The sequence below is a fragment of the Amblyomma mixtum genome, chromosome 3 (genome assembly GCF_055824585.1).
Source record: "Amblyomma mixtum isolate Tamu chromosome 3, ASM5582458v1, whole genome shotgun sequence".
NCBI classification, from domain to species: domain Eukaryota; kingdom Metazoa; phylum Arthropoda; class Arachnida; order Ixodida; family Ixodidae; genus Amblyomma; species Amblyomma mixtum.
The window spans coordinates 291,935,764-291,959,869 of record NC_143014.1 but is presented as its reverse complement, the minus strand read 5'-3'; the positions used below and the strand labels follow the sequence as shown (position 1 = coordinate 291,959,869).

The following is a 24,106-nucleotide window of genomic DNA, read 5'->3' as shown; positions in this document are numbered from 1 at the left end:
GGGCTGTGTGTGTAGCACTGTAGAGAGCTTTGCTGTTTCGAGCCAAGTCGGAGCGCTGTGAAACGAAAGCTGGTGCAGAGGGAGTAAACGAGGCGTTTTGGAAAGAATTACTTGCGCGTCTCATGCTAGTAGCGTTATAGTAGTGAACCGCAAGGGAATTCTTAAAGGGCAAGCTGCAAGAGACTATTGTGCGCGATAGAGAACCTTAAAGTGAAGGAACTCGTCGAAATTTCTGAAGAGCTAGGCCTTACCGTAGGCCGTGCGAAACGTAAGCAGGCGATTCTCGAGATCATGCGGAAGGAGGGCGTAACGGCTGAAGAAGCCAATGAGGCCTTGGATGTGATCAAGAACGTCGTGAGCGCGAGGAGGACAAAAGACGCTTTGAGCTCGAAGAGGCAGAAAAACAGAAGCAGCGTGAGTGCGAAGACGCAGAGCGAGAGCGACAAGAACGCCTTCAGAGGGAAGAGCGACAGGAACGCCGAGAGATTAGAAAATTAAAAGAGTTGGAGCTGCGGCACAGCTCGCCGGCGCCTAGAGTAGCTTCAATGACAGTGCAGGCTAACGGCCAAAGAATCCGAGACCAACTGCCGCCGTTCGTAATCGGCGAGGACATGGCAAAGTATCTCGTGAAATTTGAGCATGTCTGTGAGAGGAATGTCATTGAGCGAGAACTGTGGGCACGGAATTTGCTAGCTCTGCTTCCCGGGGAAGCGTCCGACGTGATAACGTGTTTGTCGAAGGAGGCGTTTGAGAGCTACGAAGAGGTAAAAGAGGCCCTGTTGAGGAAATGTAAGCTGTCGCCTGAGGCATTCCGGCAAAGGTTCCGGTACGCGAAAAAAGGCAGTGAGTCGCACATCGACTTCGCGTTTAAGCTGAAAGCCGACCTAGTTGAATGGCTTAAGGGCGAGGAAGTTTATGACGATCGTGATAAGGTGGTAGAGTGTATTGCGCTAGAGAAATTCTACCGCTGTATCCAGGACTATGTGAGGCTCTGGCTGCAGGATAGGCTTACTGAGGTTAAGCTCAACAAGGCAGTAGAGCTGGCTGAGGAGTACTACACTCGCCGAAACTTGCACAGCAGGGCATTACGCATCGAAAAGGCGGAAACAAAGGATGCTTCTCTAAGAAAGCCTGATGGAAGGAAACCGTTCGCGCGTCGCGATTTTCGAAAAGATGCGTCTGCTCGAAAGGAGGCAGTAGGCGAAGAACAAAAGGAGTTAAGGAAATCTGACGTTGCTCCTAAGCAGCGCGCTGATGCCGCACGTGCGTTTCAGTCACGGAGGCATTTGACATGCTACCACTGCAAAAAGGAAGGGCATATCGCGGCAAACTGTAAACAAAAGGTTGCTTTTGCAACGATTCGGGAGACAGATAAAAATATGCGGTTGTTAGAACCATATATGCAGGAGATTAGTGTGAACGGTAAGAGGTGCAAAGCCCTTCGTGACTCGGCGGCAACTATGGACGTTGTCCACCCGTCTTTAGTTTCTCCGAATGACTTTACAGGAGAATGCGCGTGGATAAGGCAAGTAGCCGAGGAGCAATGTGCTTGCTTACCGATTGCTACAGTGATCATTGAGGGTCCTTTTGGTCAGCTTAACACCGAGGCGGCCGTGTCTGCCGCCCTCCCTGAGCATTTTCCTTATCTCTTTTCGAACAGCTCAGAGCAGCTTCTGAGGGATAAAGGCAAATCGTTCTTTGCCGGCGTGGCATGCATGGCCCTTACGCGATCCCAAGCGCGGAAGCTTTTGCAGAAACTTGACCTTGCACCGGAGAGGGAAACACCGCTTAGGGAAGCAGATGAGCATTGTAGCCTAGATACGGTGTCGGTAGAACCTCAGATCGAGGACTCTCGGGGAAGCGGAGAACTCGCTGCTAACGAAACTGAAAACAGTTTCAACAATAGTGGCAACGATAAGGTAACGGCGACGCCACTGAGCGAGGCGAATTCCACATTGAGCCCAGTTTCCGACAGTTGGCACGAGCTAACTCAGGTTGACAGAGCGACGCTCGTTCGGGAACAGCAGGAAGATAGCTCGATAATAGCTTTGCTGGATAAAGCTAAAGAAGGAACAAAGAAAAAGAATGTTTCATTTCATCAGAAATCCGGCTTGTGGTACCGAAATTACGCTGACGCCTGTGGTCGTAAGTACGAACAGCTTTTGATCCCACAAAAGTATCGCCGTCAGCTATTGAACCTGGCGCACGAAAACGCGTGGGCAGGGCACCTCGGCGTGAAAAAGACTAAAGCTAGGCTCGCCCAAGAGTATTACTGGCCTCATTGCTGGAAGGACATTGAAGGCTTTGTGCGCTCTTGCGACACTTGCCAGAGAGTAGGCAAGTCTACCGACAAGTTGAAGGCGCCCATGAAACTGGTGCCAATCATAACATAACCCTTCCGCCGGTTGGTAATTGACATTGTAGGGCCAATGCCAGAGTCCAAGAACGGTTGTCGGTACATTCTGACTGCTCTGTGTGTCGCGACAAAGTTTCCTCAAGCGATACCTCTCAAGGAGCTCAATTCTCCTCAGGTCGTGGACGCCCTTCTCTCTATTTTCGCTCGTGTCGGATTTCCTTCGGAAATTCAATGTGACAATGGCAGTGTCTTTACCAGCTGCCTAACCTCTACCTTTTTCGAAAGGTGCGGTATCAACGTCGTACACAGCTCGATCCATCACCCGCAGTCGAACCCAGTAGAGCGAATGCACTCGGTGCTCAAAAGAATATTGCGAGCTCTTTGCTTTGAGCGCAAACGCGATTGGGAAGCCTGCGTGCCTGCAGCTATGTTCGCTTTACGATCCGCTCCCCACGAGAGCACAGGCTACAGCCCTGCGGAGCTTGTGTACGGCCGGAGCTTAAGAACACCGCTGCGAATGCTGCGAGAGTCGTGGGAAGGCGATGAGGAAGACCCAAACGTGATCACGTACGTCCTTAACCAACTTCAAAGGATCAGAAAAACGAATGATCTTGTCGAGAGCCACATGAAGGCAGCGCAAGAATTGTCAAAAGAGTACTACGACAAGTCAACAAAGAAGCGTACTTTCGAAGTGGGCAGCCAAGTAATGATACTGCGACCGTCTAAGAAAAATAAGCTTGAGGTCCAGTGGGAGGGGCCAGCGAACGTGGTATCGAAACTTTCTGATACCAACTACGAAGTTAAACTAGGTAGAAGGCCAAACAAAATCTATCATAGTAACCTGATGAAACCGTACATTCAGCGTCACGCTGTCGCGAATGTGATTTTGAATGGTTCGGACGAGGAAGGTGCAGAAATCCTGACCTCTGCGGTCATGAAGGAATGCGGTTCGGATGCACTGTTAGAACAGGTTAACATAGAATCACGTCTAAGCCAAGCCCAGAAGGAAGACTTGAGAATGATTGTTTATGAGTTCGAAAAAGTGTTTTCGGATCGTCCCGGAAAGACGGCGCTAATTGAGCACGATATCGAGCTAACGTGTGAGGAACCGATCCGTAGTAAGCCGTATCGCTGTTCTCCCGTGCAGAAGGAAATCATGGCAGGTGAGATCAAGCGAATGTGCGACCTGGGAGTCATAGTACCGGGTGAGAGCGATTACACATCGCCCTTGATACTAGTGCAAGTACCGGGAAAAGATCCCAGACCGTGCATTGATTACCGGCGACTAAACGCGATAACCCGGGATCAGACCTATCCAATACCAAACCTTGAGGAAAGGGTGGAGACAGTGTCAAAGTCTAATTACATATTCACACTAGACCTCGTGCGAGGCTATTGGCAAGTCCCCCTTACAGAGCGCGCCAGCCGCTAGCCGCTAGCCGCGTTCGTTTCCCCATTCGGAACGTTCCGCCCAGTCAGTTGAGTTTCGGACTCAAAAACGCGCCATATTGCTTCTCCAATCTAATGGACCACGTGCTCCATGGTCTGTCCGAGTACGCGCTCCCGTATCTCGACGATGTCGCCATCTTTTCTAACACATGGGAAGAACATGTAGATCACTTACGAGTCGTGCTGAGCAGGCTGAAAGATGCCGGCCTCACAATCAAACCTGCTAAATGCCAGCTAGGTTGCGCAGAAGTGACTTACCTAGGGCATGTGGTGGGGCGTGGCCGGCGTAGACCGTCAGAAATCAAAGTAGCCGCTGTCGTAAACTACCCCAGGCCAACCACTAAGACCGAGATAAGGGCCTTTCTAGGCTTAGCTGGATATTACCAGCATTATGTTAAAGATTACTCGACGCTTGCTAGTCCTCTCACAGACGCGCTTCGAAAGTCGGAACCCGTGAAGGTGACATGGGACCAAAAAAAAAGAGAACGCGTTTCAAATGCTGAAACAAGCCTTGAGTGAGGAGCCAGTACTCATGGCGCCTGAGTTTTCAAAAGGCTTCATAATTCAGTGTGATGCCAGTGATCGGGGCATGGAAGCTGTGCTATGCCAAGAGGATGATGAGGGCAATGAAAGGCCAGTTTTGTACCTAAGCCGTAAGTTGACTTGCCGTGAAGAGGCGTACAGCACTTCTGAAAAGGAATGCGCCTGCCTGGTGTGGGCCGTTCAGAAGCTCGCCTGCTACGTCGCCGGTTCCAAGTTCGTAGTCGAAACCGACCACTGCCCACTAACTTGGTTAAATAATGTCATCTAAGAGCGGCCGGTTGCTGAGGTGGAGTATGATACTCCAGCAGCACAATCTTGTCGTTCGTTATAAGAAAGGCAAGTTAAACGCGAACGCAGCCGCACTAAGCCGTGCGCTCTGAGCAAGGCTACCTTCGAACGCCTCGCTATTTACCTTTTGTCACTTCGCAAACGGTTGTTAAAGTTCGCTCGTAAATCGGGGCAAAATTGATGTCCTCATTCGCGGCCTCAGCCGATTGTTTTCCTGCCCAAATGATCTCGAGGGACCCAATTTGCAATCATTTGATTCCTTGTGTTGCTTGCGTTTGACACTTTGTTTGCGTTTATTATTTTAAGAGTTCTGGTATCCCACATGTGTCTCTTGTTGAAGAGGGAGCGAAAAGGGGGCAGAACTATTGCTGAGTTTTTATGACCTTTAAGTCTGGCGTTTTGACGGGTGACGGAGGGCACTTGCTCGTGTTGGGTGTTGCCTGTTGTCGGTCGGTTCTTGGCAACATGCACAACGATCAACGACCGATGCTGAGAAGCAAGCTCTTCCGAAGGACCGAGCGAAGCTGATCCAGTCACCTGGGCGACAAAGCTGCGGAGCAGTGATCCTGTCTTGACGAGCGGGCCCTGTTCACGGAAAGGAGCCTGGAGCTACCTGCGGCTGAACACCGGACGAGATCTTGGAGGAGCCTGGCGTACGAGCGCGCCCCGCATCCGAGCCACGCGGAAGTAGCTCGTCTTCGTGGCGCATTGTCTGGCGGCGGTGGTGCTGTTGTGCTGGCGCCCACATTTCGCTGGCTGGCCTCTCTAAACCAGCGCTGCGCGTCCGCCGTCGCGCAAAGCGGGCCCCCAGACTCTCTCGGACATGTCGCGGCCTGCAGCGTGAATCATCCCGCCTCGTCGGCGCCCGGCCCGGCGCTGACCCTTCCTCCTCCCCCTCCTCTCCGCCGGTGCGAACTCCTACGACGCTTCAACGACCGGCAGCCTCTCGGCCATTCGTCCATTTGAACGGTAGCCAGTGCCGTGACCTGATTGGAGGATTTGAACTACTGGCTGCCGCAACGGACACGGGCAGCTATAAAAGCGGAGCCGCGCTGAACCCGCGCAGCAGACGGCAGCAGAAGAGCCATCACGCCGGAGCTACGCTCGCCGCCGGAGCCGCCCTTCTTCTTTGTGCTAGCCCGTGGTGCTCTTGACCGTTGTATCATGTAAAAGCCCTTGTACATACTGTACATAAAAGTCATTTGACTCACCGTCGCCTCGACCGTTTCCTGGCTAGGACTCCCAGTCCCAACAGCGCACAGTCCGAGGAATCCGCGCACAGCTTTCTTGTCGGCCAGTGGTGGAAACACTGCGATAGCAGCTGTTTTCTGCGGGTCTGGGCTTACTCCCTCCTTGCTAACAATGTGACCTAGAAAAAGCAACTCTTTATAGGCAAAGTGGCACTTCTTTCAACGTTAGGCCGGAGGATTTGATTGCGTCTAGCACTTTTCGAAGCCTTTTTAGGTGCTCCTCGGTGTTCGAGGTGAAGACAACGACGTCATCTAAATATACCAGACAAATCTGCCACATCACGCCTGCCAGCACTGTATCCATTACTCGCTGAAATGTCGCTGGTGCGGAACACAGACCAAACGGCATCACCTTGAACTTGTGGGAATCCTGGCTTTCCGCCGTTGCCTTTGCGCGGCTGTGCCGGCTTCCCGCGTTGTTTCTCCTCTTTCCCTTGCTCCCGCCTCAGGCGGTAGAGAGGCGGCTAAGTGACTAATCACTGTCATTTGGCCACAGCTCCGCACCGGCTCCCAAACGGCCTTTGCCATTGGTGCCTTTTGGCGGGATTTCGGGACCCGCTTTGGCGGCCGCGCACCGCGCGACCGTCCGAGCGGGGCCCAGAGAGAGATCCCTCCGAGACAGCGTAAGGTGCGTACGCTACTGTTTGTCCGTGCCGGCCTTTGCCGTTCGGACCAGTGCTTACTCGAGCTCGCCAGCACGTGTCCTCTCACCTGTAGCGGCTCGAGCCTGTCCAGCGGGGTCCAGCGACCTCCGACAGGCGTACCTTGCGTTGATTGCCCACTCTCTCTCGCAACCGGCCCAACGGTCGACACGAGAGATCACAGCACTGCCGCGGGGACATTCTCCTGAAGCGTGGTGCTAGCGGCGCGCGCATTACTCGAGTCGCTTCGTGCGCGCAGCGGAGCCTTGCTCCTCGCGCGCCCCCGGTACGGGGTGACGATTGAGTGTGTGTGTACTGCTGAAGGACGACGTGAATAAACGTCTCCTTTGTGAACTTGGAGGCCTATTTCTTTGCGTCGAATCGCTCTCCTCCCAGCGGAGGTTGAGTGCGCCGCATCGGTGTCCCAGTGTGTGCGTGGTGACGGCTGATCGGGGCCCTTGGCTCGCGCGAAGCTCGAACCCGCGGTGGTTGGTGGCCTGTCCACTTAGAAACCCACAAACTCGAAGAGGCCATCTGGAGTGATGAATGCGGTCTTCTCGCGATCTCTTTCATCGATCTCAATTTGCCAGTAGCCGCTCTTGAGGTCCATCGATGAGAAGTACTTAGCGTTGCAGAGCCGGTCCAATGTGTCGTGGATGCGGGGGAGGGGGTAGACTTCCTTCTTTGTGATGTTGTTCAAGCGGCGGTAATCAACGCAGAATCGAAGTGTGCCGTCTTTCTTTCTCACTAGAACAAGCGGTGCGGCCCAGGGCATTTTTGAAGCTTGGATGACGTCGTGGCGAAGCATTTCTTCCACTTGGTCCCGGATGGGTTGTCGTTCTCGCGGCGACACTCGGTAGGGGCTTTGGCGGAGGGGTCGGGCGTGCTGGTCGGTTATAATGCGATGCTTGGCAATCGGCGTTTGTCGGACCTTCGGCGATGACGAAAAGCCCTCGCTGTAGCTTCGAAGGTGATTGCGGATATGGTCCTGTCTGTCCCGTGGTAGGGCTGGGTTTGTGTCGAAAGAAGGCGAGTTCTCTTGGTCTGGTGAATCGTCTATGGATGGATCGGAGAGGGCGAATGAGTCTCGTACATCGGATATTTCGTCGAGGAAAGCAATCGTCGTTCCTGTGTTAACGTGCCGGTATTCTTCGCTGAAGTTAGTCAGCAGTCCATCGGCTTGTCCTTTGCAGAAATGTGCGATGCCTCTTGCGATGCCGATTCCTCGGTCGAGAAGCAACTGCATGTTCCACTCGATAATGGCTTCAGTGTTATTCGCTTCTGTGGAGCCTACGGTGACGATGACGCTTGAGCGAGTGGGACACTCACTTGTTCCTCCAGGACACTAAGTGCAACGTGATGTCCCGGAGTCCTCATCGACGGGATGGCCTCGTCTGTGGAAAGTGTGATCAGCTTGGATCGCAGGTCGGTGATCGCCTGATGCTCATTGAGGAAATCCATGCCCAAGATCACTTCGCGGGAACATTGCCGTAGCACTACGAAGGCTGCGGGATAGGTATGTCCCTTGAGAGTCACTCGCGCTGTGCACCGTCCTGATGGCGTAATGAGGTGGCCCCATGCGGAGCGAATTTGCAGGCCGTCCCAAGCAGTCGTTACTTTCCTCAGCTGCGCAGCGAATGGTCCATTCATCACCGAATAATCTGCTCCTGTGTCGACTAGAGCGGTAACTTTCCGGCCGTTGATGACCACTTCTGAGTCGGATGTCCTGGATCGGGAGTTGCACGTCGTCCTCGGCGTTGAGGCACGGCTGGCTTCGTTGGGAATGTGAATCGTGGGTGGGGCGTGTGGTCGAAGCCTTTCTTAATGGCTGCGGCGTTTTGAAGGTGGTTCGCGTCGTGGTCGAGGTTGTTGTATGCGGCGTCGGCGTAGTGGGTGCGGCGTCATCATACGGCGTGGTCGCTGGAGGATCTTCGTCGTTTCCTCGGCAAGCAGCCTGACCTCCACAGGTTGCTTTGTTTAGTTTCCCCTAAGGGTAGCCCCCTTAGGGGAAACTAAACAAAGCAACCTTTCGCAGCGTTTCGTTTCGAAGACGTTCTCGCTGTTTTCCTGTTCGCCGTACTACAGTCACCACTACGTGACACCTGGTGGAGGTGCTGGGTAGGAGCTTTTCTTGATGTCGGCGTAGTTTTGAAGGCGGTTTGCTTCGTGTTCGAGGTTGTTGTATGCGTCGTCGGCGTAGTAGGTGCGGAGTCTTCATACGGCGTGGTCGCTGGAGGATCTTCGTCGTTTCCTCGGGAAGCAACGTGACCTCCACAAGTTGCTTTGTTTAGTTTCCCCTACGGGGGCTAGGGGACCTTCCTCGGACAGCCGCGGCATAGGTGCGGCCCGGTGATGCAAAACGTGCGGTGGACGGCGACGGGGAGCGGAAAGGCGACGGGGAGCGGGAAAGACGGCTTCACGACACGTACTCCCCTCTGCGCAGGCCGTCGTAGATTTCCCGTGGTCGCTGGCCGGGGAGCGGTCGAGGGGCGTCGATGGCGAAACCTCGTAGCCCGATGCGTCTGTACGGGCAGTGGCGAAGTATGTGCCCAGCGTGGCCACAATGGAAACATAGTGGGTGGGTGTCGGGAGTCCTCCACTGGTCGCATTTCCTGGTTCCGTTGCTTCGCTCATAAGGAAGGTGGGCGGGTGGGAGCTAGGGGACGTCGTTCGCGTAGAGCTGGTGCGCATCGAAGAGGGCTCGGGGGGTCTCGTCGAGGCGTAGGACTGCGTAGTGCTGCAGCATAGGTCATGGCTGTAGCTTCCTTCGGTGTCGTTGGTGACGCGGAGCCAAGTGCATGATGCACTTCTTCACGGATAATGTCCGTGAACGACGCCACCTGAGTCTCCTGCGTCGGCTGTGCCGCGGATGGAACAGTCGGCGAAGTTCTTCGCGAGCAATTTCGCGTACTAGATCTCGAAGGTTATCTCCGCTTGCAGGGGTATCTTCTAGGGAGCTTGCCGACAGCACTTCAAGTGGTCGGTTGTAGTGACGGGTCCGGGCGTCAAGGGTCTTTTCGATTGTTGAAGCTTCAGCTACAAACTCGGAGACAGTTGTTGGAGGATCCCGGATCAGACCGGCGAAACGTTGTTCCTTCAGGCCACGCATCAGGAAGGACAGCTTCTTTTCTCCAGTCATGTCTGGGTTGGCGCGCCTGAAAAGGCGTTTCATGTCTTCCACATACGCAGTCACGGTCTCGTTTGGGCGTTGAATTCTTGACAGCAGCAGGACCTCAGCGCCTTCCTTACGTACAACGCTGGTAAACATAGCTGCTTCTTGAAGGTCGCCCAGGTCGTGAGGGAAGATTCGCGGTTTTCAAACCACATTCTCGCAGTGCCATCCAATGCAAAATAAACATTTCGAAGCTTAGAGCTGTCGTCCCAGGTGTTCAGCGCTGCCACACGGTGGTACAAGTCCAGCCTGTCTTCCACATCCTCGTGTAGTTTTCGACGGAAAGTCGGTGGCTCACGGGGTTGGCGAAGCACGACAGGCGTTGGCTGAGCGCCAGGTTCCATCGTGAGGGGCATAGCTGGATAGCAGGTCAGCACCTCCACCAGATGTCACGTAGTGGTGACTGCAGTCCGGCGAACAGGAAAACAGCAAGAATGACTTCCAAACGAAACTCTTTATTTGGGCTGACTTGCGCCCGCAAAGAACTGAATCAATCGGCGGCGGCGTAGCAACCAGCGTGCTCGGCGGTCGTCGAACAGAATGCCCGGCGCTGTCGGCCGTGCTCTTTTTAATGCTTATAGGGAACATTCGAGATAAAGCTTGGAAAGTTACTAGAACATTCTGGTGCAAAGTAAAATCGGCTCCGCCTGGATGCGATCAATCGAGATAAATCTAGGCGCTTCTTGCGTCACAAACGAAGCGATAAAGTGGCGTGTCGGCAGCCTTGAAGCATGAACAAACACTACAAACAAACGCTACAATATAACTGATGCGCTGTGATTGCCTAGATAATAAAAGTGCCGTCAGGTGCATTTTTCTTTGGTTGTTAGACAGGAAATACCATGTATTTTAACAATATTATATGTGTCCTGTGTTTCTGTTGCAATTGTAAATAACAAAAGGATTACAATGCACTGTGTCATTATGTAACGTGTCTCCAGAGGGGCAACTAGCCAGACTCACTCCTGTAGGTTTAGTTGATCCGGGCAAATGCATAGCTCAATGTATGTGACCAGTCGCTGGATGGTTGACATGGCTTTTTTACTGCTTACCATAAAAAAAAAACTCGTCGTCGTCCAGCAGGCCTCCCTCCGTCTCAGAATGCCACCAGACGAACGCGTCGGGGAAGGATTCGAGCCAACGCGTGTCCACAGCCAGGATACACATGTTCAGCAGAGACCTGAGGAAAACGTGCACAGCACGAACTTACTGTCATTGCCAAGGCCCGCACTTGTGTCCGAACTCATGCGGTCAAAAATAGTGGCCGAGGTCTACTTACTGTCATGTTCGCAGCACTGCCCCGCAGCTCCTTGATGGCGATGAGTGTGCCATCGACATACCCGGCGACGCCAGGGATGCTGCCGTGGAGAAAGTTTAAGCGAAGGAAGCCCTCCTTCGCCTACGCCGCCTTATCCTCTGGTCTCGCCGTAAAGCGAACACACCCCCTTCTGCGACCCAATATTGACACCGCCGCAAACACTTGCTCACACATGGCCGGGCTACGATGACGTTTGCTTCATTTCCTGTTGCGCTTTGAAACCAACCGGTGGCGAAGTGCACCGCGTACAGCACCTGCCGCTCCACTGACAGCTCACTCACCCACACACCTCCCTGTTCAATGGCGAGTTCTTCGCTCAACCATTGTGCAGTCTCCTTGAAGCGTCGAAACAACTCGTCCTGCAGGTCAGAACCGTCTTTATGCACTCTCCTATACCGTTGCTCGTGCGGAACAGCCGCTATTTTCGATCACAAAGATTGTGAGTGGTTTATGGGCTACCTTTTTCACTCTCAAGTTACAGCTCGCATAATTAGATGCGCAACGCAGGGACGCCGGAACAGGAGGGGGGGGGGGGGGGGGGAGGGCGGGGAGGCCAGAGCCCCCTCAAGTATTCTCATGAGGGGGCTCAGCCCCTCCTCCACCTGAATTCCTGCCTTGTGTACATTTTTTTTTGCTGTAACCTATCTTACGGCCTCCGCGTTCCCATGACGACCCAGTAGGAAACTACACGTAGAAGACACCCCCAAGTCTCTGGAACAGGTATGAATTAAAGTGCTAGCCCTCATTTTTGTTTGTGGTATGCACTGGCACGCAGCCGTGCCGTGGCGCTGCGGTGCGCCGCCGCCGGCCGCCATGATTGAGGTGCACGTAGCAGACGAACTCCTGCTCCGCAAGCATGTTTCCTTCGCGTGTCGCGTTCAGACGGCCGTTTGGAATCCGCGTGCATCGGAAATTCGGCCGGTAAGTAGCCGAGCGCTAGAGCCGCAAGAAACTACGTCGTAAACGAATGCCAATTTGATTGGGAAGCTGTGCTTGTTAGCGCTGCTCGAGCCGGCCAAGAAAACAGGCGCAGCGACGAAAGTTGGTCGCGTGTTTAGTTCCTCTCGGTTCTGGGATAGAAGCTCGGATAGCAGTCAATGACAGCAGGGCTTCCGTGGAACCGGAGAGCCGCATGTAGTTCAGGCACATTCGCGGGAAAGTGATCGGTGGCTCGGCGCCACTCGACAGCTGCGGCGCGTATGCGGTGCTCCTTGCAAACTGTGAGCTGTGTATCTGCGCAGAGCCGTTGATTTCAGAGCTGTACTACATATCTGACCGTGATATAACGTTTCATACTTTAATCTTCGGCTCACCTGCAAAATTCTTGAACGAAGTGCATCCTAAAAAAACGCAGGACGGTCACCAAAGTTTGCTTAAATATGTTGAATGAAAGGATGTGACCTCGTGCTTTTTTGGTCTTGAATTCCTGGGACATATGCGCTTTGTTTTTCGCTGGAGTCGTGGCCACCCAGGCAGCGTCCTATCGCGGACGATGTGAAATTTGCGCTTGCGTCAGGGTGATACCGCATGGCTTGCGAGCTGCACGGCAAACCCGATCCTTACCAAAACAGCTCACAAATTTTTCCACCGTGCGCTGTGTTGTCAGATGCTGACACGAAACAGAGACACGATACTGGCAAAGCGCGGGCTATCGAGTGTAAGCTAGCAGGTACTCTCGTGTCGAATGTTGTCAACATTGCGTGCACAGTGCAAAAGTGAACAACTACCTAGCCCAGTCTTTGTGCAGAAGAAAGGCTGCTCCAGAGTGTTAAGAAGGCTTCCGATGTTCGGCCATGTGCGTGCGTTGTGTGCAGAGGACTCCTACGCAAGACGGCTGCGTGCCAGTGCATACCACCTATAAAAACATCTGGCGCAGGTACCACGCCGAGCGCCTCTTGCTCGCTAGTTTTATTCTGCGCTGAAACGCAAATTAGGTAGTAGAATGACCGAGCCAAGCATATCTCAAGGCCTTCACGTAGAAAACCTTTTATTTTCAATCCAAGGTTCCGGCACCAACTCCCTCCCTTCTTTAGAAGTGACTGGAATTCGCTGTATGCGAAGGAAAGTTTTCCCGGAGTCCCAACCACCATCGTTTTTGTGAGTCGCATGTGTCATCGCTCAGCGTGGCCCACCAAAAGGGTTTTTGTCATCGCGAAGTGGCTGGTGGGCTGTACGGCTGTTCATTGTTCGGGCCAGGAGTACTGATTGTTGAGAGGAGGAAGTTGGCGCGACGGTGCGGGTCAGTCTAATTTGTTCAGCAGAAACTTCGAAGAAAGTTTATTATGAGCACAGTTCCTGTATGAGGCAGCCCTCTCCAGCCATCACGGAAGCAAAGCCCGTTTCTTGCATTGCCTGCCTAACCTCTACTGCGGTGCTACAGGAGGTTGACAGCGGTTCCCCCTCTCTCGGAGCCATCTTGAAGTCGAATGGCGATATTCCAGAAGTTACTCAGATAGGGGAACCCGACTGCTTAAAGAATGCGAGAGTGCCGTCTCGGAACGAGACCCTTTGGTTGGAAGACAAGCCTTGCAGAAAGCTGACTTACAGATTTCCCCAAATGGTCCATTATTGTGCACGAGATTGGGAAGCCGAGGGGACGTCGTGGAAAAGCACGTTCAGCCTCCGTTCAGCACGTTCAGAACTCCTCTCCTATTCAAAAATTCAGTCGTCGAAATTGGCGGACGAGGAGGCTTTGCGCATGCACAGAGCGTTACTGGAAAAGTGGTCCATTCCATTGGCTCTATATGAAGAAGCGCTTGGGAAGGACCTTGGGAGTTGACCTTTAGGGAGCTTGTCAGAAGCTTGCACCACGATCAAGGAAGGCCGGCGCCGTTTGTCAACCTCCGTGGACAGGTCCAGCTTTTTGGGGGGGCTTATTCGGGTATGGACTGCTCTATCTATGCTTACATTATTATTGTAGTTGAGTATGCCCGCTTAGTCTTGCTCCTTTTGAAATATAAAATTCGTTAGACATACAGGTTAAATTACAGAAATGTGCTGGTGCTGTCGGTGCAGCTTGGTAGTCGTCATATCTGTGGCAGTATGATGTAAGACGCCTTTGTCACGCGCATCGTACTGTCGCGACTTGTTGAGTCGCGGCAGCCGGTTCTGAGATACTGTGTCGAATCAGCACATTAAGACTTCACGATGTCAAGTTGTCATAAAAGAGCGTTGGTACATGGTAGCAGCTGGATGTTTTCATTTGTTTTCATGGATTTGGTTTCTGTGCTTGAAGTCGAAAAAAAATTGGCACTCTTCTCAGTCGCCGAGGCAGGCCTAAAGCATATAACGCTTAATAATTAAAAGAAGTTGCAGCTCCAAGAAGCGCAAAAGTGTTTGTGCTAACATAGTACTTCCTACAGGACGCGAGTCAGCTGTGGAGAGTGAATCAAGGCCAAATAACTTACTGCCGCTTTGCCCGACGCGATGGACAGATAGAGTCAGGTCGCTGCAAAGATTCGTTGAGAATTACGCCAGAGTCCAAGAGACACTCAAGTAGCTCTTGCAGACACCAGGTTCAGTGACCGAAAGCAGCAAGGCTATTTTTAGAGGTTACGATTGGCTTTTGCAGAAATTTGAAACCTTGTTAGGTATCCACATTTGCATAGGAAGGAGGAGGAGGAAGAACATTTATTTCCGCCGAATATGGCGCGGCATCCACCTCGGGGTCCGCAAGCAGGCGTCCGGGGAGGCAGTCTGTCGCACCGCGGCCGGAGGACATCCGATCCCGTCTAGAAGAAGAGGTCTTCAGCCTCGGCCGCCAAGCTGACGGCGAAGAGCTGAGTTTTTTCGTCGGAGCTTCTTAGCGTGGTCTCGCATTCATCGCTAGTTTTAATCGCATTGCGTCCAGGGGCACGAACGCATCTCCATATTATGTGATCTAATGTTGCCACGTGGCCGCGAAATTTACAAATTTCGGTTTCTGCACCGTCCTTCTTCCGCCCTCTAGCACCTGTCGAACTGCTCCACAGGGGCGAGAAGAAATTTCGAGCTTGGTGTCTTCTCCAGTCGTACGATTCCTTTTTACTCAGGGATCTGTCCGGTCTTTTTTCATCAGATTGTCGGTTACATCCCTAAACGTACCAATACTTTCTTTGCTTTTAGATGTTGTTGTGGAGGCGTCCGCAGCACCCCGAGGTAGCGAGGAGCAGGCGAGCATGTGGGCAGCCTCGTTGCCGGCGAGACCGGTGTGTGCTGGGTTCCAGGTTATGGTCACGCTTTCGGCGAGAGACGACTCGTTCAGAATTTTGGCAGCACGATTGCTCACTCTACCCTTGCTAAAATTCCTATCCGCCGCTTTGCTATCGCTGACGGCGTGTTTCACGCCTGGTCGTGCAATGGCAATGGCTGTTGCAATCTCCTCCGCCTCTACCGGCGGTAGATCTCGGTTTCTTTCGATTCCTATGGCGATCCCGGTGTCTAGTAGGGCGACTGAGGTTACTTCGCCTTCTTTCCCGATCGCTGCATCGGTGTAGGCGACCGATCCCGGCGGGAGTTTGTCCAATTTGTTAGCGAGGTGCTTAGCTCTACTTTTCCTCCTCCCCTCGTCGTCTACGGGGTGCATGTTCTTCGGTATGGGCGGTATAGATGCTTTCTGATTTCTCGATCTATGCTTTCTCTGACACTTTCGCCTTCCCCGGGCGCTAGTAGGTTTACGCAGTCGAGGATTTGTCTACCCACCGCCGTTCCTGCGAGTCGCTCTCTCTGGGATATCCTGACCGCCACAGCTAGCTCTTTCCACTCACTATGCAACCCCATTTTCTCTAGAATGTCGTTAGAAGTAGTTATGGGGAGTCCTAGAGCGCACTTCGTGCATCTCTTAATTATGGAGTTTATCTCCCGTTCTTCGCTCTTGTTGATATTTAGGAATGGAGTCGCGTAGCAGATTCGGCTCATGACAAAAGCTTGTACGAGCCTGTGTCTACTAGCCTCCGTGAGGCCACTCCTTCTGTTGGACGTCTTTACTCTTTCCGTACCATGGGGAAAATGACCATTTTCTGAAGGTTTCAGTACATTTTTTTCTGTAAGAACTATTACATTCAACATTGATTGCAATATCCAAAAACAGAGCTGAATAAAGGTGCTTTCTATTCATATAAGATTAAACAACAAATTCCATGTTGCAACAAAAAATTTTATTTGCTAAAAACGAGATGTTAGGAAAAAATTCAGCAAAACTTGCAAAGACACGCTTGTATTTAAAAAGAAAAAAAAACGTTAAAAATTTTCTGAACTATGCAAAATGTTTGTTACTCTATTGACCACTATCTGCAAAAAAAATGATTTCCATCTTGAATAATATTCTTGCTACAAAACAATAACTGGAAACCCTATAGTTGTGCATTGGAGCGTGGCCACCTGTGTTTGAAGCTGGTTTCCATCATCGCCGATGTGAAAACTGAATCATCTTCAGTGCTTTGCAACACTTTCAGGCTCGTTGTTGCACAAGTCATCGATTAAATCACTCCCAGACGAAACGGAGTCCTGAGATTTGCTATGTTTTAGAGCGCGTGGCGCGCATGTGGAGGCTGCCAAGCGACTTTGATAGTACCGCATCTTCGAAGCACGTTCCAAAAATGCCGTTTTCTAGGGGCAAAAAGAAACTATATCAGAAAACATACTTCAGATCTCCGGCTACAAGCCAGATGCGCATCGTGCCTGTAAGCAACGCGGAAGGCTCCGAAGTCGAGCGGCGAAGGCATCATCTCCGGGCAACATGACGGGCAATGACCGCAGGTCCACGTCTTCATTTCTTCGAGGCGTTAAAAAGTGCCCCTCCGCGGGACAAAACAGAGCTACATCGGAATCAAAACTTTGGTTCCTTGCCTACAAGGTACATCTGCAGCGTGGTCATTAGCAACGCAGAAGATTCTGAAATCGGGGCATGAAATGATCGTTAGCGGGCTAACGATGCTCAATGGGACGGTAGGGAAAGAGTTAAATACTCTGACTAAGAGCTCCACCTGGTCTTTTAATTTCTTAATCAGGCTTTTGTTACTACCCCTGCGGTTGATAATCATACCTAATATTCTAATTTCATCTACTTTTGGGACTTCGTTCCCGTTGACTTTAATTTTGATATCTGCAGTTACCTTCCCACTACTGCTGGTCATTGCCAGGAGCTCCGATTTTTATGGCGAACAGCATAGACCTACGTCATATGCTTGTTTTCTGATTATGTCTGCTGTCTCTTGGAGCCTGGATGTGATTTACCAGTCGTTCCCTTCGCAGATCCAGAGGGTCACATCGTCCGCGTAGATGCTTAGTTTTAAGTCTTCGAGATGCCCAAGCTTACGGGGGAGCTTCCTCATTACGATGTTTAAAAGGAAGGGTGAGAGCACAGCCCCCTGCGGAATACCTCTGTTACCCAGCGGGAACTCCGCCTATAAGGAAGACGACGGGCATACGCGCGAGCCGCTTGACCATCGCCTGGTGCACGCTCCTGGCTCCATTGCCTGACCTCGGATTGCTATTATCCCTGCTCCCGTTGAGAAGCTTCACCGAACAAATCCCGCCTTACATTTGGTGCAGGTGCTGGGGAATATCCTCTCGCCCTGGAACTCCGCAGCAGAGGTCTCTGACACGCGAACACACCACGAGCATCGACTCGTTTGCTGGCATGAACGATGCAAGAGACCAGTCATCGCTCCTGCCGCACATCAGGAGCTTCATCCGTGAAGAAGTTGCCGGGCAGCTCTCGCTTATTTCAAGCCATCAAGAGCCATCACCATACGTAACTCCGAATCTGAGGCACATCATTCAAGACCAGGTCTCTGAGGCTCTCCCGCAAGCCCCTCAGCCCACACCTCTCGCGGTCCCGCTGACGTATGCGGAGGTTGTTGCGCGACCACCTACCTGTGCTCCGCCTCCTGGTCCTGTTCGAGAGCCTGCTGGTTTTATTCCACCGCCTGCTCATCTGTGAACCTCCTGGGGCACGCCCGATAACATTCGACCGCCAGCTCAACTGGGCAACTCCTGGCGCACGCCTGACAACCGCCCGATCTGCTACTTCTGTGGCTTGCCAGGTCATGTGGCACGGCTTTGCCGTCGACGCATGAATGCCTCGCGACCACCTCCTGAAGTTACCGCTTACTGGTCCCAGCGACAGTATTCGCCTCCTGCTGAGCCGTCCTTCTCTGGACGCCGTTCGCTTTCTCCACGTCGGCGCTCCATCTCTCCAATGCGACGGCGTCCCTCGCCCACTCAAAAGGAAAACTAGGTGCCGCCGTTCCTGAGGCTAGAACTGCGCAGTCGTCGAAATTTGAAAAGCCTCGTTTGTCTGCCGCTAATTTAATTGACGTTTTTGTAGAGGACGTATCTGTCATGGCGCTTGTCGACACCGGTGCTACGGTTTCTGTCATGGATGCAGCGCTTTGCCGCTCTTTCTGGCCTGTCGTTACGAACTGCAAGTGCTCACCTCATCCAGCCGTTAGCAGTGTATACTGCTCGAGTAGTCATAGAAGACATTTTATATTTGGTCGAGTTCATCGTTCTGCCGTCATGTTCGCATTCGATCATCTTAGGCTGGGACTTCCTATCGCTCCACAACGCGGTCATCGAGTGTGCTCGGGCTCAAGTAGCGCTCTCTGCGCTGCCGAATCCTGTGCCAGAGACTGTAATTTGTGGTGCCCCTGTTTCTGCCAAAGCTTTTGTCGCCGACAGTACCGATATTCCTGCGTGCTCTTCCGTGATTGTGCCTCTCTCCTGTGACTGTGTTCGCGATGCCAGTGTCATCTTCACGCCGTCTCCTACTTTTCTACGCCGCCATTGTCTGCGCGCTGCCTTTTGCCATGCTCACTTTATCCGCCGGCCTCACTGCACTGTGGGTCTTAAACCCGTTTTCCAGCCCCTTCGCATTGCGCCGCGGCGAATGCGTCGGAACCGTGCAGCTCTTTGATTCTGTTTTCAACCACCCCGACGCTGCCGCAGAACTACCGCCGGTCGCCATGGACGCCCTCAGCTCACCTACTCCTGCGGCCGCCACGTTGTCAAGAACAGGCAGACACCATGCTTCAGAGCTGCGTTATTCAGCCTTCCACCAGACCCTGGGCCTCACCGGTTGTCCTCGTCAAGAAGAAGAATGGCTCCGTTCGATTTTGCGTCGATTACCGCCGCATTAATGAGATCACAAGCAAAGACGTCTACCCTTTGCCCCGTATTGATGACGCTCTGGACTGTCTACAATGCGCGGAGCTCTTTTCTTCCCTTGATTTGCGCTCTGGTTATTGGCGGGTCCCAATGGCAGTTGCAGATCGTGCCAAAACCGCGTTTGTGACCCCTGACGGCCTCTACGAGTTTAACGTCATGCCTTTCGACCTCTGTGACGCTCCTGCTACTTTCGAGCGAATGATGGATACCGTTTTGCGTGGCCTCAAGTGGAAGACATGCTTGTGCTAACTGGACGATATAGTTGTCTTTTCGCCCGACTTTCAAACGCATCTATGTCGCTTGAAGCACGTCTTGACATGCCTCAGAAACGCAGGCCTGCAGCTGAACTTGAAAAAAATGCACCTTTGCTGCCCGCGAACTGACAATTTTAGGTCACGTTGTGTCGAAAGATGGTGTACACCCTGACCCTGCGAAACTTCGAGCCGTGACTGAGTTTCCCAATCCTTCCATCACTAAGGAACTTCGCAGCTTCCTAGGGATCTGCTCTTATTTTAGGCGTTTCATTCGCAACTTTGCCTCAATTGCTGCCCTTTTGACTCAGCTACTCGGCACCAATGTTGATTTTTCGGCTTGGTCACCCGCGTGCGACGACGCGTACAACACCTTGCGTCGTCTCCTCACGGCACCACCCATCTTGCGCCATTTCGACCCGGCGGCCCCCACTGACGTCCACACGGATGCCAGTGGTATTGGTCTTGGTGCAGTGCCCGCCCAGCGTAAATCTGGCTTCGATGAATATGTCGTTGCGTATGCCAGCCGTACACTTACCAAGGCTGAGTCTCACTACTCTGTGACTGAAAAAGAGTGCGTCGCCATTGTGTGGGCCTTAGGCAAGTTTCGCCCTTACGTGTACGGCCGTCCTTTTGACGTCGTTACGGATCATCACGCCCTTTGTTGGCTTCTCTCACTAAAGGATCCTTCCGGCCGCCTGGCGCAATGGGCGCTGCGTCTTCAAGAATACAACATCCGAGTCGTGTACCGGTCGGGCCGCAAGCGTCAGGACGCCGAAGCATTGTCTCGTTCCCCGCTCCCCGCCGAATTTGCCAGCCTCTGCGAAATCGACGCCCCTGTTCCGTCTCCCACCATCAGTGACCTGCCTTCTGAGCAGCGCAAGTACCCCTGGATTCATGCTCTTCTCGACGTTCTCTCCGACCCATCGGCGGTTGCACCATCCCGCGCCCTGCGCCGGCAAGCTTCACATTTTTCACAAAGATAACCTGCTTTATCGCCGTAATTATCATTCTGATGGACGAAAATGGCTCCTCGTCATACCTCGTCACCTCCGGTCCTATATCTGTTCATCTTTTCACGCTGACTTGCAATGCGGTCACGAGGGCTTTTTCAAGACTTACACGCGCCTCCGCCTCCGCTACTACTGGCGTGGCATGCACAATTTCGTTTTGAAATACGTACGCTCCTGCCTCGACTGCCAACTCCGCAAGAAACCCACCAACCGTATTGCTGGCGAGTTGCAGCCGCTGTCTTGTCCGCCTCGCCCTTTCGACCGCGTTGGCACTGATTTATATGGGTCCCTCCAGTATACTGCTTCTGGCAAACGATGGATCATTGTTGCCGTCGATCACATCACGAGGTATGCTGAAACCGCCGCGCTCTCTGCTGCCACGACATAGGATGTGGCATCCTTCCTTCTGCGTCGATTCATCCTTCGACACGGTGCCCCGCGTGAACTCCTCAGCGACAGAGGCCGCGTCTTCCTACCTGACATCATCAAAGCTCTTCTCCGTGAGTGCAACGTCATCCATCGGGCTTGCACCACTTACCACCCTCAGACAAACGGCCTTACTGAACGCTTTAACCTAACTCTGGGGGACATGCTAGCTATGTACGAGGGTAATCCCAAAGGTAAGGTCTCCAAAGGTCTGCAGCCGCAGGGAAACTGTTTGCATGTTCATTGTGTTCGCTGTGTTCATTGTTCCCAGTCTTCCAAAGCCATGGCCCATGACTCAGCACGAAAGGGACTGTCAGTCTTGGCACGGCAGCCATTTGAAATGGAGCTCCCGTTTGTCGCTACCGCCAGGTACGAAGTTCGCGCAGTTAATCGATTTTTGAACGCAAAAGGCGGTCAACCAATAGAAATTTATTCCCAGTTGGCGGAAGTGTACGGAGAGTTGTGCATGGATGTTAAAAGCGTCCGCAAGTGGTGTATGGAGTTCGCAACTGGACGCATTGAAATTTACGACGAAGAAACAAGCGGAAGACCGCCAATTCCTGGTGAGACAGTCGCGAAGGTCGAAGAAATGATGGGGCAAGTTCGGAGGATCACACTCGAATAACTGCATTTTGGTGCCTGGCGTTTCCAGAAGCACTATTCATAGGATTTTGACAGCAAAGTTGAAATATGGGAAGGTGTGCGCAAGATGGGTTCCGCGAATGCTCACAGACGACCATCAACGGCAACGCGTTAACTCCTGTCGCGAATTTCGTCGGCGTTATGGAGATGAAAAGAAGACCTTTTTGGATTCCATTGTTACGGTTGACGAAACCTGGGCATTCCACTTCACACCTGAGACCAGACAAGAATCACGTGAGTGGCGGCACTCCTCTTCGCCTAAGTCGTGAAAATGCAAGCGAACACAGTCTGCCGGCAAAGTCATGGCAACTGTGTTTTGGGATCGAAAAGGGGCATTGTTGGTAGACTTCACGGCTCCTGGCAGCACAGTAAACGCTGGCAGATATTGTGAGACACTTCAGAAACTCTGATGGGTGATTCAAAATCGCAGAAGAGATATGTTGAGCAAGGGCGTGAGTCTTCTCCATGACAACGCTCGCCCCCACGCTGCCTGCCAAACCGTTGATGGGACATCATCAGCCACCCACCCTACAGTCCGGACTTGGTACCAAGTGACTACCACTCGTTTCCAAAGCTAAAAGAACATCTCGCTTATTGTTGATGATGAAGTGAAAGATGCGGTCAAACGCTTCCTCAATGGCGTGGCGGTGAGCTGATATGACATGGGCATACAAAAACTGCCCCAGCGTCCGCAAAAATGCTTAGACCGCCACAGCGATTATGTGGAAAAATAGAAGAATTGTCTCCTTTTAAGTGATTTGTTTGTAAATTCCTCAAAGTAAACAATTCTTTCGATTTATAAAACAACTAGAGACTTTAATTTTGGGATGATTCACGTACGCTGTTTCGAACCACACGAACTGGGACCTCATTCTCCCGTATAATACGTTCGCGTACAATACTGCTACGCAGTTTACAACCGGATTTTCTCCTTTCTTTCTCCTTTACGGCCGACATCCCTCCGTTGCCATTGATACTGTTCTCCCCTACCACCCTGACGCATCTGAGTGCACCACCATTTCCGAAGCCGCCAGGCACGCTGAAGACTGCCGCCAGATCGCCCGGTCGCTCACGACAGCTACCCAGACCCTTCAGAAAACTCGCCACGATGAAGATCAACCTCCCCAGCATTTCTCGCCCGGCTTTCTTGTCTGGCTGTGGATACCACCCCGTACTCCGGGCCTCTCCAGGAAACTGCTCGCTAAGTATCACGTGCCCTACCGCATCTTGCAGCAAACATCTCCAATGAACTGTATAGCTGAGCCCCTCACGTCGTCACCCGATCTCAGACGCCACGGCCGTGAGACTGTCCATACCAACCGTCTCAAGACATACCACGACCCCGCTGTCTTGTCCGCCCCTTAAGTCGCCAGGATGGCTCCTCTTCTGTCCGGGGGCCACAGTAAGGAAGACGACGGGCATACGCGCGTGCCACATGACCATCGCCTGGTGCACGCTCCTGGCTCCACTGCCTGACCTTGGACTTCAGTTAGCCCTGCTCCCGTTGAGAAGCTTCACGGAACAAATCCCACCTTACACTCCGATTTTAAGCCCTGAAAGCTGATGATCGCCGTCCTGTCTGGCAGGAATGATCTAATGTAGTTGTAGGTTCTTTCGCCTACTCTTAGCTCAGCGAGCCCGTCGAGAATGGCGTCGTGGCTGACGTTGTCGAAATCTTTCTTGAGATATAAGCCTAGTTTGGCTTTCGTATTTTTTTCCTGAAGTCTCTGACTACATCGTTATGTAGTCTGAGCATGGTATCTTGCGTACAGAGGCCGGGCATGAATCCGACAAATTCAGCCGGCCGCGCATCATTCTCTTCGGTGTATTCGGTTAGCCTCCTCTGAATGACTTTCTCTAGTTGTTTGCCTGCGCAGGATGTTAGGGATACTGGGTGGAGATTCTCTAAGCCGGTGGTTTTCCCTGCTTGTATCGATTAGGGTGATCTTAGCCCTCTTCCACTCTTGGGGTGTTTGACCACTCTCCCACACCTGATTTAGATGTCTGGTTAGGGCACTAATCGATTCGTCGCCCAGATTGCCGAGCATCTTGTTATTAACGAAGTCCGGCCCGGGGACCGATCGTCTTTTTAAGCCGTTCAGCTCCGCTCTGACTTCTGCCACTGTTATGGGCGCGTCAAGCTCGCTGTTCGCCGGTCCGTTGTAATCTCTGTATTGCCCTGTGGCGGGGGAGCTACGTACGTGGACTTGAGTTTCTCGACGGGCTGTTTGTCCGTACCCTTAAAGTTATACCTCGCCTTGACCTGTTCTATGCTGGCGGCTGTTTTGGACTTACTGGGGTCTATCAGGAACCTGAGTAGTTGCCAGGTCTTGGCCCCATTCATGGTGCCCTCCATCTCGTCGCATTTGTTATCCGAACGTTGCGACTCGAGTTTGCGGGCGTATTTTTCTATTTCGACTTTGTATCTGGCTATCTCTCTCCTGAGATTTCGGTTCCACTTTTGCTCTTTGAGCTTCTTCGTTAGCTTTTCTTTCTTTTTGAACATGCCGAATAGCCTGCTATTAATTGCCTCATGGAAACCTTCGCCTTTAATTTTTTCGGTGGCTTCGTTTACATGGGTAATTAATTGGGTGGCCCTACTCTGAATG

General features: G+C 52.5%; 1 protein-coding gene and 1 pseudogene across 1 annotated transcript; one reads left to right on the top strand and one right to left on the bottom strand.

The window, feature by feature from the left end:
- Positions 1 to 1,354: 1,354 nt before the first annotated feature.
- LOC149355165 (uncharacterized) lies at positions 1,355 to 3,788 on the top strand. Its single transcript, XM_089576082.1, has 2 exons — positions 1,355 to 2,087; positions 2,988 to 3,788. The coding sequence occupies exons 1-2, from the start codon at positions 1,380 to 1,382 to the stop codon at positions 3,786 to 3,788; spliced, it is 1,509 nt and encodes a 502-aa protein (XP_089432208.1). The 5' UTR covers positions 1,355 to 1,379.
- A 188-nt stretch (positions 3,789 to 3,976) lies between these two features.
- LOC149355164 (uncharacterized) lies at positions 3,977 to 23,853 on the bottom strand (annotated as a pseudogene).
- Positions 23,854 to 24,106: the final 253 nt, after the last annotated feature.

Excerpts from the sequence above, each read along its gene's own strand:
- LOC149355165 (XM_089576082.1), top strand. The coding sequence starts at position 1,380 with ATGCGGTTGTTAGAACCATATATGCAGGAGATTAGTGTGAACGGTAAG. Across the intron at positions 2,088-2,987 it reads AAGGAACAAAGAAAAAGAAT|GCAGCGCAAGAATTGTCAAA; the intron begins GTTTCATTTCAT and ends AGCCACATGAAG.